This window comes from Antechinus flavipes, chromosome 3, assembly GCF_016432865.1.
Source record: "Antechinus flavipes isolate AdamAnt ecotype Samford, QLD, Australia chromosome 3, AdamAnt_v2, whole genome shotgun sequence".
NCBI classification, from domain to species: domain Eukaryota; kingdom Metazoa; phylum Chordata; class Mammalia; order Dasyuromorphia; family Dasyuridae; genus Antechinus; species Antechinus flavipes.
In genome coordinates, this window is record NC_067400.1 from 561,534,202 (window position 1) to 561,556,179 (window position 21,978).

General features: G+C 33.2%; 1 protein-coding gene across 1 annotated transcript in view; it reads left to right on the forward strand.

Annotated features, from left to right (window-relative positions):
- Window positions 1-1,851: 1,851 nt before the first annotated feature.
- LOC127555412 (protein argonaute-3) overlaps window positions 1,852-21,978 on the forward strand; it is a 73,025-nt gene continuing 52,898 nt past the window's right edge. Inside the window, exons 1-2 of the mRNA XM_051987678.1 lie at window positions 1,852-4,585; window positions 18,122-18,242. Coding sequence (XP_051843638.1) covers window positions 4,383-4,585; window positions 18,122-18,242 — 324 coding nt within the window. The 5' untranslated portion in view covers window positions 1,852-4,382. The remainder of the gene's footprint in view (window positions 4,586-18,121; window positions 18,243-21,978) is intronic.

The following is a 21,978-nucleotide window of genomic DNA, read 5'->3' on the forward strand; positions in this document are numbered from 1 at the left end:
TTTGTATATGTGGATCCTTGTTTCTTTTTTATGATCTCTTTGGGATACATGCCCAATAGAGTTGGAACAAAGGGAATCACAATTTGATAGCCCTTTGGGCATATAGTTCCATATTGCTTTCTAGAATGGGTGGATCAGTTCACAACTCCTCCAATATCCCCTCCAATATTCATCATTATCTCTTCTTGTCATCTTAACCAAGCTGAGAAGTGTGAAGTGGGGCTGAGTTGTTTTAATTTGAAGGAAATGAGACTTTTTTCAAAGAAATTTCCAATTTTTTTTAAACCCACCACCTATTTTTAAATTTAATTTAATTTTACTCTCCTCTCCCTTTCCTTCCCCACTGAAAAAGAAAGGAAACAAAACTTTTGTACCAAATATGAATAATCAAACAAAATAAATTCCTGCATTGACCATCTTAAAAAAAATATGTAGATACTGATAGATTGCCTCTTCTTTTATTCCCAGTCTATTATTTTCAGTTGTTCCCTGTCTTCTGGTGCTTCCTCACCACCTGCAAGAACGTCCAAGTCTTCCCCAGTTTAAAAAATCCCTACTTAGTTCATCCACTCCTGAATAGCTATAGACCCATAGGGGCAGCTAGGTGACATAGTAGATAGAAAATTAGACCTGAAGTCAGAAAAAACCTCAGTTCAAATCTGGCCTCAGACATTTACTAGCTGTGTGACCCTGGGAAAGTCACTTAACCCTGTTTGCCTCAGTTTCCACATTTGTAAAGTGAGCTGGAGAAGGAAATGACAAACTACTTTAGTATCTTTTCCAAGAAAACCCCAAATGGCTGATGAGGAGTTAAATGTGTCTGAAAAGATTCGATTACAATAGACCTACAGTCCTTTACTATTTTGTGGCCAAGCTCCTTGAGAAAACTATCTATAATATGTATCTCAACTTCCTTTCTTCTCACTTTTAACTTTCTAAATCAGAGTTATCAAACTCAACAGTAGTCAAAAATCTTGAAAGTAGTCAGAATCATATTAAAATGTTTTAAGGAAATTCAATTCAGTAAATATTAGGTGCCTTCTATGTGTGAGACTACTGAGCCCAAGGTATACAAAAAGAGGCAACAATCACTTTCTCCTGGAGCTTATAGTATAACAGGGGAGATAATATACAAACAAATATATAAAAATAAACTATATACAGGATAATTAGGAAATAATTAACTGAGGAAAGGCCCTGGAATTGAGAAGGGTTGGGGACAGCTTCCTTTAAGAGGTGGGATTTTAGTTAGAACTTAAAGGAAACCAGGAATGTCAGTAGTCAGAGTGGAGAAGGAAGAGCTTTCCAGGTATAAAGGAGAGCCAGAGAGAATGCCTGGAGTTGAGAGATGTGTCTTGTTCATGGAACATCCAGGAAACGAGTATCCATGGATTGAAGAGATATTTGAGATATGTTGGAAAGGTGAATCCACAGGCCTTGGTAACAACTTGGATATAGGAGGTGAGAGATAGTGAAGAATCCAGAGTAACTCCAAGATAGTAAGCTTAAAAGTCTAGGAGAAAGTATCACCCTCTACAGTAATAGAGAAGGTGGGAGAGGGGGATGATTTAGGGAAAAGATAAATGAGTTCTGTATGGGATATAATAAAGTTTAAGAGTATCAAGTTTGAGATGTCTGAAAGGCAATTGGAGAAGTAAATTTGGAGGTCAGCAGATAGATTGGGGCAGGAAAGATAGATTTGAGTATCATCAACAGAAAGATGGTAATTAAATCCATAGAAAATGATTTTCTTAATAAATGAAAGTACAGTACAATAGAGATAATTTTATTTTATTTTTCTAAATCAGTATGTGTTTAGTAGGTATCCATTTTTATTTGAGTTTGACACTGCTTTTCTACAGTATATTTTCCAACTTCATCCTTCAACTGATTGCTTTCTCTAAATCTACTGGTATTTTCTCAGTCCTAATTCTTCTTGGTCTCTGTGCAGTTTTTGACAACACTGATTAACTTCTTGATGTGATCTTCTTTCCAGATTTTTGTGATATCACTCTCTTGGTTCTCTCCTATGTCTTTGACTGCTCTTCCTCAGTCTTTTTTTTTTTTTTTCTGCATCTTCATCCAGGTCATTCCTATTAAATAGGGGTGTCCCCCACAGCTTTCTCTATACTGTCTTCTCCTCTATTTCACTTGATATCATCATCTTCCATGATTATTTCTATTATTTCTATGTTAATGATTGTCACATTTGTCCAGTCTTAACTTTCTGATGATTTCCGGTCTGCCATCTCAGTTGTCTATTGTTCATCTTGAACTGAATGTTCCAAAACTCTTAAATCAAAACATCCAAAACGGAACTCATATTTTCCCCCAAACCCTTTCTTCCTTACAGACTTTCTTATTATTGTCCAGGACACCATATTCCCAGTTACCCATGCTTACAATCTAAGTGTCGTTCTTTACCTTCCCGTCTTCCCTAATATCTAATCAATAGTCAGATCTTGTCATTTCTACCTTCATGTCATCTCTCACATAGACTCTCTTTCTTCTTTATATCATCAACACCTTGGTATGGGCCTTTATCACCAGATATCAGGAACATTACAACAGCCTGCTATTTGGTCTCCCTGCTTCAATTTCCTCCCCCCATTATTTGTCATGTTGTGCAAGAAAAACCACACTAAAAGGGAAGAAATAAATAAAAAGGTGAAAATACTATGCTTTGATCCACATTCAGTTCTTTCTCTGGATGTGATTGGCATTTTCCATCCCAAGTTTTATTGGAGTTGACTTTAATCACTGCATTGTTAAGAAGAGCCAACTCCATTATTGTTCATCATACAATCTTGTTATTATGTACAATATTCTCTTGGTTCTACTCACTTCATTTAACATCAGTTCATGTAATCTCTCCAGGCCTTTCTGCAATCAACCTGTTCATCATTTCTTATAGAACAATACTATTTCATTACATTCATACACCATAACTTAATTCAGCAATTGCCCAATTGATGGACATCCACTCAGTTTCTAGTTTCTTACCACTACAAAAAGGGCTGCTATAAACTTTTTAGCATATATGGTCCTTTTCTCTTTTTTTTAATTATCTTTTTGGGATACAGACCCAGTAGTGGATCAAAGGATATGCACAGTTTTGTATCCCTTTGGGCATAGGCAGAATTTATTCTCCAGAATAGTTAGAACATTTCACAACTCGATCAACAATGCATTAGTGTTCCTGTTTTCCCACATCCCTTCTAACATTTATCATTAACTTTTCCTGTCGTCTAACCAATCTGAGAGGTGTGAAGTGGTACCTCAGAGTTGTCTTAATTTTCATTTCTCTAATTAATAATGATATGTAGAACATTTTTTCATATGACTAGAAATGACTTGAATTTCATCAATCTGAAAATTGTTCATATACTTTGACCATTTATCAATTGAGGAACGGGTATGCTTATAAATTTGAGTCACTTCTCTATGTATTTTGAAAATGAGCCCTTTATCAGAAACATTGTCTACCTCAATTTTCTATATATTCCAGTTCATCTTCTGAATGTAAATCATTCTTCCTAAAGAACATGTTACAACACTATTCAGTAAACCTTTCCCCTCCCCAATGCTTCTCTATCACCTCCTTGATCAAATATAAAATCCTCTGTTTGGCTTTTTGACTCTTCATAATTTGGCCCCCTCTCACCTTTTCAGTCTTCTTAAATACCCACCTTTCCCTTTTATACTCTACAATTAGTAAAACTGGCTTCCTTGTTCTTTTGAAGTATATGACAGTACATGTTTTGATTCCAGATATTTTCACTGACTGTCCTCCACGCCTGGAATTCTCTCCTTCCTCATCTCTATTTCCTGGTTTACTTTAAATTTTACCTAAAGTTTCATCTTTTACAAGAAGTCTTTTTTAATTTTCCTCATCCTTAATATTTTCCCTCTGGAACCATCTCTAGTATTGTCTGTACCTTTTTTTATACATAACTATTTGCATGCTGTCTTTCCCATTAAATTATGAACTTGTTGAGAGTGGGCACTGTTTTTGATATTCATTGTATCCTCAGTGCTTAGACTAGTACTTGGCACATAGTAGGTTCTTGATAGTAGATGCTTGATTTGAAATAGATTTTTATGGTCTATTGTAGTGGATTTTTTTTTAAGGTGTGGGTTGGACTAACTGACCATTTGAGTTCTTTCTATTTCTATAATTCTCTTATTATTATCTGATTTCTCTTATGTCTGTATGTGCCTAATGTGTATAGACATTTCTACTTGGTTGTCTCAGTGACACTTGAAAATCATGGAACAAGGGAAAATGAAATAGTTACAAATATATATTTTTAAATAAGATTCCTCAAGATAAGACGCCCTCCTCACAATCTCTGACCCTAATATAGCAACTGCAAGGTGTAATGATATATTTCTCTTTTTTTTCCCTAGTAGGACCCGTTGGGGCACAGCCCCTGCTTATGGTGCCCAGACGTCCTGGCTATGGCACCATGGGCAAACCCATTAAGCTGCTGGCCAACTGCTTCCAGGTTGAAATCCCAAAGATTGATGTCTATCTCTATGAGGTAGATATTAAACCAGACAAATGTCCTAGGAGGGTAAACAGGTAAGATATGAAACATTGTGATTTTTAGGGGTACTGTAATCTACTTTAATTTTGCATCTGTTGTAAGATTATATCTACAATTTGACTAAGTTACTCCAACCTTTTTTAGAATTCAGTATACCTTAGGGATAGAACAGTTACAAAAATAGTAGTTCAATTGTATAAACTGCTTTGAAACTCCATTTCATTTTAACTTGAACATTTACATTTCCCTAATTATAATAGAAAAAGTCTAATGTATATGTACATCCCTCCTCATCTGGGTAAAGCCAGTAGGCCTGTGGGAAGTGTGGAATTCTAACATAGTCAAAAGACTCAGAGGAGCTGGATTTGAATGTAAGTTTTAGGCAAATCAGTTAAACTCTGGCCCTCAGTTTACTCCTCTCTAAATATAGGGCTTATTACTAGATGATCCCTACACTCCTTTCAAGTTCTAAATCTCTAGTCTTTTCTCTCATTTCCACCTATTTTCACCCAACCTGCATGGGTGTCCACATTTCCTTATTTTCAGCTCCTGATGAGTTGTTCCTAAACAGGTCCCTAAAGACCAGAAATGTAATTTATGATATTAAGCTACTAGGACAGTTAGCATATACTAATTCTCTGTCATACTTATTAATCACAAGGCTTTGAATCAAATAATATATTGGTTCAGTTTAGAGATTCTTTTGGTCAGTCAGTAAGTTTTTAAATTTTTTAAAAGTTTTTATTTTCCTCAGTTACATGGAAAACAATTTTTTACAGTTGTTTTTAAAATTGAGTTCCAGATTCTCCCCTTTCCTCTCCACCCCTCCCCCTATTGAGAAGACCTATGTGAAGTCAAGCAAAATATTGCTATGAAAGTCATGTTAACAAAAGAAAACAAAGATTCTCTTCCCCCTCCCTCTACCCTTATAAAAATCTCAAAAAAAAAGTTTTTAAAAAGTATGCTTCAGTTTATATTTAGACACAATTAGTTCTTTGAGTATGGATAGAAGTTTTCAACTTAAGTCTTTCGGAGTAGTTTTGGATCAGTGTATTGCTGAAAATAGCACAGTCATTCACAGCTGATCATTCCACAATTTTGCTATCAGTAAGTATTTTTTTAAGTGTCTATGTGCTAAATTTTACTCTCCTAGCTACTTGGAGAATAGAAAGACTAAAAAAAAAAAAAAAAAAAAAAAACCAAACCAGTCTTCTTTCAAGGAACTTACTTTTTTATTGGGAAGACAACATATACAGATACAAGTGCATACAGAATAAATATAAGTAACTTCAAGGTCGTTAAGGAGAGTGAGTTAAGTCAAGAAGATGAGTTACATAGTGAAAAAAATGAGGGAATTTTTGAGGCATTGAGTAAGGAGTCCTTTCCAGGCTTGGAGGAGGACCAGTGCAGAAGCTCAGAAGTGGCAGTTAAAATACAATATGTGAAGACCAGAGAGAGCTGGTTTGGATGGATCATTAATTTGGATGGACCATAGAGAAAGAGAAGAGTAATATATAATGAGCTGGAGAAATGGGTTGAGACCAGTTTATTGTAGAGATAATGATTTCACTAGATTTTATCAGGTAATAGAATGATATAGTTAAATTTTAATTTGAGGGAAATCATTCTGGCTTCTGTGTAGAATTCAGAGGTCCTCAAACTATGTCTGTGGGCCAGATGCAACAGCTGAGGACGTTTATTCCCCTTACCCAGGGCTATGAAGTTTCTTTATTTAAAGGCCCACAAAACAAAGTTTTTGTTTTTACTATAGTCCGGCCCTCCAACAGTCCTCAGACTCAGTGAACTGGCCCCCTATTTAAAACGTTTAAGGACCCCTGATGTAGATTAATTGAGGTAGGGAAAGATTTGAGGCAGGAAGATTAAGTAGGAAGCTGTTGGCAGTAGTCCAGATGAGAGGTGAGGAGAACCTGAATTAAAGGTGATTTTGTGAGAGACAGAAAAAGGTTCAAGTGAAATGTGAAGAATATTATGAATGTAGAAATGGCAATATTGGTCAAATGATTCAGTATAGTTTGCAAACCTGGGAGATTGGAAAAATGATAATGCTATTGACAGAAATAGGGAAATTAAAAAATGAATTCTTTTGGATATGTTGTGTTTAAGACCTCTCTCTGAAATATCCATTTTAAAATGTCTTAATAAGCAAGTGGTAATGCAAAACTATAGTTCCACGAGAGATTTGGGCTGGATATGTATAGATCTTGGAGTCATCTGCATAAACATAATTAAACTCTTGGGAACTGATAAGATCACTGTGAGAGAGGGGAGGATTCATGAGAAAGCCTTAGGGAATACTCTCAGTTTAGGGGTGTATGATATAGAAAATTAGCAGAGGAGTAGTCTTTCAGTTTGATAGGTACTATCACTGGAGAATAGGATGGAGAAAACATCCTGGAGGAGAAAGTGATCAGCAATGTCAGATGCAGTCAGAGAACAAGAAGAATGAGGACAAAGAAGACTTAATCAGATTTTGTGATTAAGAAATCATCATTTTGAAGGCAGTTGAGTGGTACAAAGTAACTTAATGATCCAGTTACATTCCAGTCCCAAAGTTGTAGAGAATAATAGTTCACATTTACATAGTATTTAAACTTGGAAAAAATATTTTAAATTTTATTTTATTTTTCAGCTAACCAAATCTATTTTCTGTCTGTACCCACCTGTCTCTTTCACCAACATCTTATACTTTTAAAGCCCTTGACAATTTTTCATTTAATCCTCAAAAACTTGTCATGAGACTTGAAAGTTTATAAAGTGATAGTAAAAATAAACAATTAAGACTAAATAGTGTAAGAATTGTTCTCTTCACTGACACAAAAATGGAGGCTTAGATGTAATCTAGCATCATGACTTTAGAGATCATCTAGTCAAATCTCTTCATTTTTCAGATGAGGAAATTGAGATCCAGAAAAATTAACTTGCCTAGGTTTACTCAAGTATAAGATTAGGGAGGTAATAGTTGCACTATAATTGAGTATTGCTTCCACTTTTGGGTGTTATGACACAAGAAGAAAATAAACTGGAGTGTCTAGAGAAAGGGCAATCAGAATGGTAAAGAGCTTTGAATTGTCAATAAATAAAGATCAGCTGGAAGAACTGAGTAAATTAATGATAGAGCAGAGAAGACTCTAGGAAAACATGATACATATAAGTATTTGAAGAACTAATATATGGAGGAAGAGATTAGAGTTATTTTGTTTGAACCAAGAGCCAAATTTTGTGTTGATGTCAATAGAAACTTCCCATCAGAAGTGGATTTCTTCGACAAAGAGATCTAATTCAGTTTCAATTGATCAATGATGGACAGAAGCAGCTACACCCAAAGAAAGAACACTGGGGAAATGAATGTACTGTTTGCATTTTTGTTTTTCTTCCCAGGTTATTTTTACCTTCTGAAACCAATTCTTTCTGTGCAACAAGAGAACTGTTCGGTTCTGCATACATATATTGTATCTAAGATATACTGTGCCATATTTAACATGTATAGGACTGCTTGCCATCTGGGGGAGGGAGTGGAGGGAGGGAGGGGAAAAGTCAGAACAGAAGTGAATGCAAGGGATAATGTTGTAAAAAATTAACCAGGCATGGGCTCTGTCAATAAAAAGTTATAATTATGGGAAAAAAAAATAAGAGACTTCCCATCAATTAGAAGTTTACAAAAGTGAAATTGGCTTCTTTGAGAGGTGATGGGTTTCCTCTATTTGGAAGTCTTGAAGCAGAGGATAGATGACTACTTGACAGCTTAATAGTGATTCCTTTTGGATTATCACTTAAACCTAGACTGTCAAACTATTAACTCTTAATTATGAAAATTTGTGATATTGATGTGAATCTTGCAAGAAGATAAAGATTCTGAGAGGTAGAAGTGAGAAGGAAATATTTCCCAGACATGGGATACAAATAGATAAGGGGTGAAAAATGCCTTCCTGTTGTCTAACTTGCAGTTTATTTCTGATATATTTTTTATATCTGAAAATGGATAAGAAAAAACTACAAGATAGGACATCTTGGATTCTATTATAGATATTGGAGAAGGAGAATGAAATGTTAAATGACATGTTTAATTATATTTAACATATTCTGGGAAGATCTATCAGTTAATTAGCAGTAAGGTAGAGCCTGTGTGAAGGGTTTATTAACTCCTTTCAAGGAGACCAAATTTGATGTGATGAGAAACTGGACTAGAATTGTGGCAGTCAAGAGTAAAAGAAAGGGATATACTGGTTTACTAGATGTTTAAAAACAAACAAGCTATACTAGTTTACTAGATGTTTAAAAACCAGCCCCAAAAAACCCATAAATTTGTATGTGTGAATATTGATTTTGTTTGTAGTTTTAAATTTTTGTGTGGTTGATTTATTATAAAAATGCTAACTGTAGATGAGATTAATCCTTGGGTATAAGTTGGATTAGATGGCTAATAATTTCTTTTCCAAGTCTATTTCTTGTTCTTAATACATTGTTCCATTGTTTCCAATTTTACATTTTGAAATTAGATGATCTCATTTGTGGCATCATTTTTTTTGTTACTCAAGTACGAGAAAAGAGGATATCTGATTTTGTTCATTTTATTTTTATTTTCTGTTCCAAATGTTCTTCCTCCTCTATTCTCTTCTCCACTCATTGAGAAGGCAAGAAATGCAATACTCATTATACATAAGAAATCATGCAAAACATATTCCCATATTAACCATGTTGTGTGTGGGTGGAAAGAAGGAAGCAAAAAAAAAAAAAAAAAAAGGTTTAAAAGAAAAGGCTTCAGCATGCACTCAGTTCATCAGTTCTCTCTCTCTCTAGAGAACTGGTAGAATTAGAGAGCATTTTTCATCATTTGTCATTCAAAATTGTTGTAGATCATTGATAAAAGTGGTTAATTCTCTTAAAATTGATTATTGTTATAATATTGCTGTTGAATCAGTTCATGCAAATCTTTCTAGGTTTCTCTGAAACCATTCCTTTTGTCATTTCTTATATAGCATAATAATATTATATCACAGTCATATAGCTCAACTTGTTCAGCTGTTTCCCAATTGATAGATTCTGGATTCCTTCTCAGTTTCTTTGTTACCACAAAAAGAATTGCTATAAATATTTTAGTATTTTTTCCTTTTCTTTAAACTATTTGATCTATAAACTCAATAGTGACACTGCTGGATCAAAGTTATATACAGTTTGATAACCCTTTGGGCATACTTCCAAATTGTTCTCCAGAATAGCTGGATCAGTTCACAACTCCACTAAGAATGCATTAATGTCCCAGTTTTTCCACATCCCCTCCAACATTTATCTTTTATCTTTTCCTGTCATCTTAGCCAATCTGAGAGATATAAGATTGTACCTCAGAGTTATTTTAATTTGCATTTCTCTAACTGATGGTGATTTAGAGCATTTTTTGTATGACTAGAAATAAATTTTTTCATCAGGAAAAAATGAAATAATTTCTTCATCTGAAAATTATCTTTTCATATCCTTTAACCATTTATCCATTGGGGAATGGACTTATATTCTTATAAATTTAAGTCAGTTCTCCATATATTTTAGAAATGAATATTACCCCCCAGCTTTCTGTTGCCCTTCTAATCTTCATGCATTTGGTTTTGTTTGTTCAGAAACTCTTAAATTTAGTGTAATCAAAATTATCCATTTTGCATTTCATAATATTATGTGGTTCTTCTTTGGCCATAAATTCCTCTATTCTCCACAGATCTAACAGGTAGACTATCCCTTTGCTCTCCTATTTGCTTATAGTATCATCCTTTATGTGTAAATTATGAACCCATTTCAACCTTATTTTTAGTACAGAGTGTGAGATGTTGTTCAAGCCAGTTTCTGCCATGATATTTTCCAGTTTCCTCAGCAATTTTTGTCAAATAGTCATTGACTGTTATTGTGTCTTGTGTACCTAATCTATTTAGGTACCTGATCTATTACTCTGTTTCTGAACCAGTACCAAATGTTTTTAGTCATATCATGTGTTTTAAAAGGAAGTATTAATTTACCTGAAATTTTTGAATTCCATAAAACCCTATTCATACCAAACAGAATTGAGTCTGAGAAGTACTGTTAGCATTGATTCTAAAAAGAAACAATTTTGGTTTTATTCTTTCTAGTATTTACAATACTTTTTGCCTTAAGGCAGCAACTATTTTGTTTTGCCTTTTTATTTGCATTACTTTCCTATTGTAATAGTCACTTAATAAGTGTTAGATTAAACTAATTTGAATTTAGAGGCTTTTTGTACCTCTGGAACCACTCAGTAGTGGTTATCAGTGGTATCAGTTTTATGTTTTATAAATATTTTTAATTACAGTAGACATAGATTGAATTGTCAAGATTAACAGAATTTAATTCTAAATTCTTGGTATCTTTTTATATTCTTTCTATTCTATTCTACAGAAAAGTGTTTTCAATTTTCCTACTATGACTGCTTGAATGGACTAACTGAACCTCTTGATTAATTTATGAAATTTGTGGTTTAATGGGGGAAAAATAACCCTGAACTTGCACAGCTGCTATTCTAGAAGAGTGAGAGGGAGCTAAGATTCATCTGTTATTGCATTTAGTTTTAACCAGACAGCTGTGAATAAAACCCCAAAGCCAGTGTATGATTAGATTTTAATTTGCAGAGTGGTCAGATTCTACCCAGTGACTTGTCAGTGGAAAGGTTTGCTAATTTCTGAGAAGGCTTATAATGACTCACCAAAAAATGACTAATGCTCTGAAATATTCTGAAATCAACATGTGTTAGGTTCAGTAGGTCCCTATGCAGCTTGCACAAATATTTGCCACAATTATATATATATATATATATTTTTTTTTTTTTTAAATAACTTTTTATTGACAGAACCCATGCCAGGGTAATTTTTTACAGCATTATCCCTTGCACTCACTTCTGTTCCGATTTTTCCCCTCCTTCCCTCCACCCCCTTCCCCAGATGGCAAGCAGTCCTTTACATGTTAAAATAGGTTACAGTATATCCTAGATACAATATATGTGTGCAGAACCGAACAGTTTTCTTGTTGCACAGGGAGAATTGGATTCAGAAGGTATAAATAACCCGGGAAGAAAAACAAAAATGCAAGCAGTTTATATTCATTTCCCAGTGTTCTTTCTTTGGGTATAGCTGCTTCTGTCCATCCTTGATCAATTGAAACTGAATTAGCTCTGTTTATCAAAGAGATCCACTTCCATCAGAATACATCCTCAAACAGTATCGTTGTTGAGGTATATAATGATCTCCTGGTTCTGCTCATTTCATTTAGCATCAGTTCATGTAAGTCTCACCAGTCCTCTCTGTATTCATCCTGCTGGTCATTCCTTACAGAACAATAATATTCCATAACGTTCATATACCACAATTTACTCAACCATTCTCCAATTGATGGGCATCCATTCATTTTCCAACTTCTAGCCACTACAGAAGGGCTGCCACAAACATTTTGGCACATACAGGTCCCTTTCCCTTCTTTAGTATCTCTTTGGGGTATAAGCCCAGTAAAAACACTGCTGGATCAAAGGCTATGCACAGTTTGATAACTTTTTGAGCACAGTTCCTAATTGCCACAATTATATTAAACAAAATAGTAGAATGATAGATCCTGACGAATTTCCACTTCAGTCATAAGGAATTTAATTGGTTCTCAGCATGTCATTAAATGCCTTTGGGTCATCTCATGGCTAAACTTGGCTAGATTTAGTCAGACTTAAGAGTCTGCTATCTTTGTGTCTTTTCTTGCTTTAAAATTTTTTAAAAAAATATATATTTTATTTATTATATATATATTTTGCAGTTATACATTTAAAACAATTTTTTTACTTTTGTTTTTTTAAACTTTTGAAATCCAGATTCTTTGCCTTATTTCCATCCCAAATCCCCATTAAGAAACCACAAGTGACATTCATGCAAAATATTTTCAGAGGTCATATTGTGAAAGAAAATATAGATCTCCCATCCTAAATTTTAAAAAGCCCTCGAGAAATAAAGTTTTTTTTTTCTTTAAAGAGAAAGTATGATTCAAACTGTATTCAGATAATCAATTTCTTCTCTGGGTATGGATAGGATTTTTCACCATAAGTACTTCAGAGTAGTCATGGATCCCTGAACTGTTGAGGATAGCAAAGTAATTTACATCTGGTCATCCCAAAACATTGCTATTACTTTTTATCAATACATTTCACTTTGCCTGAGTTCATGGAGGACTTTATAGTTTTTTTTTTTTTCCTAAGAGCATTCAATGCTCTTAGAAGCATAACTTCCCATTGAATAACAATAGTCCATAACCATCACACACCACAACTTATTCAGCCATTTCTCAATTGATGGGCATCCCTTCAGTTTCTAATTCTTTGCCCTGAGAAGGGAGCTGCTACAAATATTTTTAAACATATAGGTTCTTTCCCCTTTTTCCCCTTTTCCCCTTTTAAAAAATCTCTTGGTATTCATGCCTAACAGTGGTATTGTTAGATTAGATGATATATATAAATTTATAGCCCTTAGGGTAATGATCATATTTTTTGATCATTTATCAATTGATATTCCTTTCTCTTGATTTTATTTCTGTCCAGTGGTTTTGATTAGAAGTCGTCAATAGTAGGTGACTGTTTTTATTAAACTACTATCAAATGCCACAAATGCTCATTTAAAAAATTAGATGGATTATATTTTAACATATTTAACATGTATTAAACTAATTGCCATCTAGGGGAAGGTGTGGGGGGAAGGAGGAGATAATTTGGAATAGAAGGCTTTTGCAAGGGTCAATGTTGAAAAATTACTCATGCATATGTTTTACAAATAAAAAGCTTTAATTTAAAAAAAAATTAGATGGATTATAATAAAAAGAAAATTTTAAAGAACTAACCTAGACAGAAATACTCTGAGTTCCATGCTGGTTCTTTATTTTGCTCATATACTTTATTATATGTACATTATTTTACTTCTTTCCTTCTGTGATTATGTCTACAAGTACTTGTAGGATAGAAATTATTTTAATTTCAGAAGGACTATATGTTCTACCATGTGTTTTATTTTATATTGTGTTAAACAGTATTTACTTTCAAATGTCTATCTATGTGCTATGGTAATATGGTATTCGCAAACAGCTTAGTTCTGCCACCTGGCCCTATTCCAACAAGGGTAACTCTTAAGGATCTTAAATGACTTTATCAGCAATATTATACTAACCTCTGTCTAGATGGGACCATTTAAGGATGCCTATCACTTCCCACTACTTTATTGATGCTTACAATAATAAAGTCCATGAAAAAGCGATATAGAATTGTATACAATTTTAAACTATTTTTCCCCCTGTACTAAGGCCACCTAGGCAACAAAGTGGCATTCTCCTTTTTCTGCCAAGTAAAAGGAACAGAATGTATATTAATTATTCATTATGTTCATTTAAATGATTTAGTGTGAAATGAGAACATGAAATATTTGAATTATATTTCAGTCTGTATTGAAGCTAGATTCTTTAGTTTCCAAATATGGTAAAAGTACCATAACAAATACTATGTAGAAATAGTTTAAAATCTAAGCATCTGATTACAGCATGGCTCAAGCTTCACATTCTTTTATAGAGCAACTGGATTATTTTGGAATAAGGTTATTTATTTTTTCTTATGCATTATGTGATTGTTACTGTGGATTTTACCCAGCAGGTTAGGTAAGATTTTCTGTTCTACTTCAGTTCCACAACTGCCATGGCTTCCAGAGTTGTAGCTTCTTTGGCCTTCAAGTCTTTTTCTTTTTGTAGTCAGTACTGTTCACTCTCACTCCAGGCCTGCTTTTGCCTGCTTCAGTCTCTGTTTCTTCCACATTACTGCTTCTGAAACCTCAGCAGCTCACTTCTGAGCATCTGTCCTTTATTCCACAGCAAAATGGCTATAACCATGCCAAGACTGCTAAAACCAAACTCACACCACATATTTAACTGGTGGGAAAAAGACAGTGAATTTTTTGAATACTTTTCAAACTGTGTCTTTGACCTGTATCATCAATTTGCCAAGTGCTTCCCTTTTTGTCCATATCTTCTCTGTAAAATATAGGATAATATTCCTTTTGTTGCAGAGATATTATGAAGATTGAGATATTAAGTGAAAAAATATTTGGATGCAATATTTAGTTGTGATTTCTTAATGGACTAATTTTAAGGAAAAAAAAACTTATGTTTTTCTGAATAAGGATGTTTTTAATTGCTATGCTAATTCTACTCCAATTATAGGAATATTTGTGGCTACAATGGAGTAATTGTTCTAGTGGGGATTTAGAATGCTTTTGTTTGATGTGATTTGAAAAAAAAGACCAAGAAAATATTGCCCATGAGAACTAAATATTATATGGTTCTCTGAGTGGTTAGCCCTCTTGGGGAAACTTTAGCAAAGAAATATATCAACTAATAAATAATGTTCTTAATTACTTTATTTAGAAGGTAAGAAAACTTAAGAGATACCAATTGAATGCTTCACAAATCTTAGACTAATACTACTAAATTACATCAATTATTAGAAAGGAAGGATGATTCTTCTGAAGGCAAAAATTTGGAATGACTATATAATATGGATTTTTATATGTAAAATTACATACCTTTCCAACTTTTAGGCATTTTGGCAAACTGTAATATTTTAGAGCTGAATAAATAGAACCCCAGGGACTTTGATTCTTTATGTTTCTTAACTTTGTTCTTTTTTAAAATAGAGGTTTTGGCAGGAGTATGTGGGGCCTCAGGGGCTGAAAGGTACTTTTTTGTTGAACATTTCAGGGCTGAAGTAGTCTTCCAGGATGAAGACATTTCTGGGACATATGGAGAAGTCCTGAGGAATGTAGCCAATTGGAAATGAAGAGAATTATGTAATGACAGATTTCGAGGAGGACCTTAATTATTTAGCCCAATTCTTACTTGATTAGGAATTCCTATAACAATATCTCTGAATAGTCATCTTTCTACCTTTCCCTTAAAGACCTATTCTGAGGGAACCTAATGCTTCCTGAGAAAACCTGTTCTATTTTGGGATAGATCTAACTGATAGAAAATTTTTCTTGAGTCAAGACTAAAGGTAGCTGAGACTACTGAATAGAGGTCAGTCCAAGTTTTGTAATCCTAAATCAGTTGGTCATCTAGCAGTTATTAAGTACCAGGCACTGCCTAAGCACTAGAGATACAAAGAAAGACAAAAATATAATTCCCTGTGTTCAAGGAGCAAGTTCATATTCTAATGGAGAAGAGAACATGCTAACAGATATGTACAAACAAGATAGAAGCAGGATAAATTAGAGATTATCAATACAGAGAAAACACTAGAATTAAAGGAAATGAGGAAAGTTTTTTGTGAAAGGTGAGATTTTAGAAGAAAGCCATAAAATCCATGAAGACCAACTAGCAAGCTATTTGTAATGATTCAGATATGACATGATAAAGACCTGTACCAGAGTGATGGCATTTTGAGAGAATGGGAGATATAATGAGAGTTATTAGGAAGATAGAACAGGATTTGTCCACCGATTGGAAATAGGAGTAGGAGATGGTGAGAGAGTGATAAGTAAAGAACAGTACCGAAGTTTTTAGACCTGAAAATGGTTGTATCCTAGATAGTAATATGAAAGTTTTGAAGGGCAGGGAGGATTTAGGGGAAAAAGATAAGTTTAGTTTTGAACATACTGAATTTTAAGATTTCTTGTAGGAAATTCAATTTAAGATACTCAATAGATTGGAGACTGAAGATCATTAAGGTTAGGACTGGACAAATAAATCTGAAAATTGTCTACAAAGAGATATACTTGAGTCAATAAGAATTGATAAGATCACCTACTGGTGATTACCAAGTAGTAAAAGAGAATCCAGAAGTGAGCTTTGGGGAACAGTTATTTAAATCTGTATATCTGCAAAAGTGTTTTGAGTTTGTGTTCATCCAATTCTTATATATATGTTAGCAAATGGACTTAGAAATACATTCTATTCCATTTAATCAGTTAGTCAATAATTATTTATTTATTAAGAATTTACTATGTGCCAGGCACTTTGCTAAGCACAAAGGATGTAAAGAAAAGTAAAATCCCAATTCCTGCTTTCAAGGAATTCATATTTTAATGGGAGACAACTTGAAAAATAACTTTACAAGATGCATACAATGTAAATAGAAGGTAATTTCAAAGGGAAGATACTAGCAGCGAAGGGAAAAGGAGTAGAACAAGCAAGAAGGTGGAACTTAAGTTTGACTTAAAATCTTGAAGGTACCCCAGGAAACCATGCATCTGAGGTGAGGAAGGAAAAAAACATTCCAGATATGGGAGCTGATAGAGTGCAAAAGCAAGGTTAAGAAGGTGGTGTATGGTGTTCAAGAAATACCAAATAACCCAATTTAAACTAGATCATGCTATGTATAGAGGGGGAGTAAAGCATAAAAGTCCTAAATAGTGGAGAAATTGTATCATTAGCAAGCCTGGAACTAGCTAGTAGTTTATTAGTTTAAGTTCAGTTTTGGAATGAAATGAATCACATATTTAGTTAAGGAGATTTACTTAACCACTAGCTGGAGATCATCAGTAAGAATACTGTACCATTTAACTTGGTAAATTCAGATTGATTCAGATCTGCTCCTTGCATAGCCTATTTCCCATGTTTGGAATGCATTCTTCCCTTTATATTCCCCTCATAGAATCCCTTTCATCCTTAAAAGCTCAGTTTGTATTGCCTACAGGAAGCCTATCCTGATGTCTCCAATCATTAGTTCTTCCTTCCAAAATTAATTTGTATTTATATTTTGTATTTTTTATTCCTGTATTTCTCCACTCTAATAAAACATTAAGTTATTTGAAGTCAGACAACATTTTGTATCTTCATTATCTAGTTCCATACTTGATTCATAGCAGTCAATCACTAAATGCTTCTTAGATGGTGAAAATGGAAAGAAATTTCAGTGTAGGAAATAAAACTTTTTTTTTAATAAAGGAGAAGAATGGGGAAAGGTTAGAGGCTTGAAGAGAGTTAAAAGGTTTGAAGAAAGCTTGTGAATGATTGGGGTTCAGAAAAAAATTATTAGGTAACAGTGTGGGCTTACTGCACTTCTAACTTCAGGTTTATAGATTTCCATATAGTTATATGTGCAAAGCTTCTTTATATACAATGCTATTTCATTACCCTTCTTATCACACCTGATTCTATTGAATAACTACTGTATTTCAAGCATAGGCCTATTTTACTATTTAAATTTTAACTAAGATATCTAACTCTACAGTTTTTAGATTTCTTTTTCTACCTTCTCCCTCCTTTCACTTGGCAAACTGCTTCATCAAATTATTCAGCCAAATGCATCTTCCCTATCTTCCCAAAACATTCTCCTTACCAAGAGCATGTTGTTTTGATAATCATTTTCCAAAAAACCAGATGCCCTTCAGAATACTGACAGGTTCTTAAATCTTAACAAAAATTTATTCAACTAAATAAGTGATATTAAAGATTTTCAAATTTGTGATTTATTACATTTCTCACCCTCCCCCCCCAACCCCAGTCTCACATAGAAGTTTGTGTTAATATTGTGTTTTCTTCTTTAGGGAAGTGGTTGACTCAATGGTACAGCATTTTAAGGTAACAATATTTGGAGACCGGAGACCAGTTTATGATGGGAAAAGGAGTCTTTACACAGCCAATCCACTTCCTGTAGCAACTACTGGAGTAAGAAATTAATTTTTTTGTAGTCTTTATTAGTATATATATATTTTACTAAAGGTCCTTCCCCCCTCCAAAAAAGAATACAACCAGAAAAACACTACACACTACTATGACTGTATAAGGAGGAAAAATGAAGGAGAATGAAGGGAGGTGGGGGTGGAGAAGCAAAGAACTCTGAGATGTGGCTGAAAAGTTATGATCTTTTGTGATATGTGATGTTATGTGATATGATAGATATGTGAAAGTTAATTTAAATGTTACATTTCATCTCTTGATTCCAAGCATTTTCTCTATCAGTCTTTCCTGCCTATGTAATTCTGCCTTCTGCCTTCTGCTGCTTCCTTCAAGTCTCAGATAAAATCCTACTTTGTACAGGAAGGTTTTCCCAGTCCCTATTAATTACCAGTCCCTTGTGCCTTTCAAGCTCTGTTGCTTACTTCTTGTTTGTCCTGTCAACAGCTTATTTTTATGTAGTTCTTAAATTTTGTCTCCCTCATTAGATAGTGGGGTCTTGGACGGCAGAGACTGTCTTTGTCTTTTTTTTTTTTAGTGGTATCACTTGAGCTTAGTATAGAATTTGGCACATAGTAGATAATAAATGCTCATCAATTTATTACTAAACAGGTTTAGTTGTTTTAAATGGTTGTTATTAAGATTTTAGTAACATTTAATTTAAAATCTGTGTTTATACCTTTGTAAAATGTCTTACATTTTATTTAAAATGCTTATTTAATATTGTCCATGTGAATAATATTTATTTTTCAAGTTTTATTTTTATCTTTTAATATCATCCCATTTCCTATTATGTTCCTCTCAGAAAGTCATCTACTCTTAACAAAGAGTTTTTTTATAAAGAGAAAAACTTAGTTCAGCCAGACAAATCAATAGTATGTCAACCTTGTCTAATGTTAAATGTAGCATTCTTCATTCATGGTCCCTCAGCCTTTGCAAAGAAGAAAGGGAGGTCTGTCATTTTACCTCTTCAATGACAAGGTTGTTCATAATTATGCAAAACTAAATTTAAATTTTGTTTTCAGTTTATTTTATTGTAGCTATTGTATGTATCGTTTTCTTGGTTTTGTTGACTTCACTTTGTGTCATTTCAATTTTTTTTTTTTAATTTTTTGCTGAGGCAATTGGGTCACACAGCTAGGAAGCATTAAGTGTCTGAGGTCAAATTTGAACTCAGGTCCTCCTGACTTCAGGGCTGGTGCTCTATCCACTGTGCTACCTATCTGCCCTTTTTATGTCATTTTATATGACTTTTTATGCTTCTCTGAATTAATTTTGTTGTTTCTCACAGTACAGAAATACTCCATTACATTTTATGTAACGCAATTTGTTTAGTTATTTTCCAGTTGATGGCATCTACTTTTTCTAACAGTTCTTTATATTACAAAAAACAATGATGCTAAAAATATGTTGATTTATTGGATCTTTCATTTTGCTATTATCTCTTTGAACAATATGTAACCATGGGATCTCTTTGTCATAGTGTATGGACATTTTACCCATTTGTTTAGCCTAATTCCAAGTTACTTTCTAGAACGTTTAGATCAATTCATAGCTCCACCAGCAGGGCATCATTTCCTATTTGTAATTTACTATTCTTTTCCTTTTCCATCTTTGCCTATTTTCTGAATACAAGATAAAGCATCAAAGGTTTTTTAGATTTTCATTTTTCTTATTAATGATTTGAAAATGTTTTCATATAGGTAGCATTAGCTTGTAGTTACATTTTTGAAAACTGTTAGTATCATTTGACCACATTAGGTTTATAGGGTATTCTTTTGTCTTACATATTTGCCTTCTCTATCTTATATCTCTTAATCAGAGATAGTTGATGCAAATATCATATGTTTGTTAATTTAATTTTCTTGTATAAAAGCTTTTTAGTTTGAATGCATGCATTTATTGTATTGTTGATGTATTAAATGTATAACATGTTACAAACATATATTAATATATATATATGTATTTAATATATTTATTTATTTAATGCTTACATACAAAATGGAAAATGACTGAAAAAGAAAAAAAATTGTCTTGTGTCCAATAAAACATGAGAGGATTCAAAATATATAACAATAAGTTTCCATTTCAAGAAAGCACATATAATAATAGAAAACATCGAATTCAGAACTGTCCTTTTTTTTTTTGCTTCTTTGTAGTTTTTCTTTTGTTCTCTGCTGTGTACTTTTAACTTTATTCTTTTCCCCCCTTTTCTCCCTCCAATTTCCCCCAAGCAGACACACATACAAACACACACACATATACACCTATATATATGTATACACACATATATATAAAACAATATTAACATGGGTGACATATAATGAAGATTTCTCTTTTGATTACATTTTTTAACTTTAATTTTGAGATCAATGATTACTATCTCTACTTTCTTTTCCCTAATAAATTCTACTCCTGATCATTTTTATTGCATTTGTATATATCTATTGCTTACCTCTATTAATTCTTCTACTTTACTTCTATATACTAGCTTGCTTTGCTATTACTTAACCTTCCCCTCCCCCTAAAAATCCCTCTTTTATCCTTTCTTCCCAGTATTTCTCTCTCTCTTTATCCTATTCCTATTAATCTATATACTTTATCCCATTTTCCTTAATATATCTTCTGTACCCCACCTTATGCTATTCCCTCTTCCTCTTATTTCTTTATATATTTTGAAGATAATATATATACATATATATATTAAAGTAAATGTATTTATTATTCCATCTTTAACCCATTCCCAATGTGAGTAGGATTTCAGAACTACCTGCCCTACTTCCCAGTCTGATTTCTTTGTATCAGTTCTTGTTGCCACACTTCCATTGTATAGGGTAATTACTGTTTTTACCTTTTCCTTCATAATTTGGCTTTTACATCATATTCAGTTCTACCGCAATCTTCCTTTTAAACTACTCAATTATAGACTACTCAATTATTGACAATCTTAGTCATATGGCTTAATTTCCATGTATAAAAACATAAAAAGTTCTGGTTAAGTCTCTTGAAATTAGTCTTTGATTTTGGCTTTTGTATATCAAATTTTCTATTGAGTTCAGGTTTGCCAAAAAAATCCTGAAAATTTGACTTGAATGTCCATTTTTTTTCCATTTCATTACTATTCTTAGTTTTACTGGATATAATATTAATGGCCACAACCCTAGTTTTTTTGATTGTCATCATATAATAGTCTAGGACTTGTGATCTTTGTATTGTAGTCACTGATAGGTCTTATGTGATTCTAATTGTAACTCCAACATATTTCAATTGGTTTTGTTGTTGCTTGTAAATTTTCTCTTTGTTCTTGCAATTTTGAAATTTAGCAATGGTGTTCCTGTATGTTTTCCTTATAAGATCTTTTTAAAATAGTGATTGGTGGATTTTTTTCTATTTCTACCTTCCCCTCTTGTATGATCACTTCAGGACAATTTTCTTTAATTATTGCATTATTGTATTAAGGTTCTTTTTTGGTCATAGCTTTCAGGTAGTTCAGCTATTCTTAAGTTTTGTCTTCTTGATCTGTTCTTCAAATCTGTTGCTTTTCTTATGAGATGTCTTATATCTTTTCAATTTTTTCATTTTTTATATTTTATTAATTCTTGATTTCTTTTACCTTTACTGGCTTCCTCTTGCCCTCTTCTAATTTTCAAAGTCATTTTCTTCCTAAAGACTCCAGATCTTTTGCTTTCCATCTAAGGGAGGGGATAGGGGGAAGGAGGGGAAAATC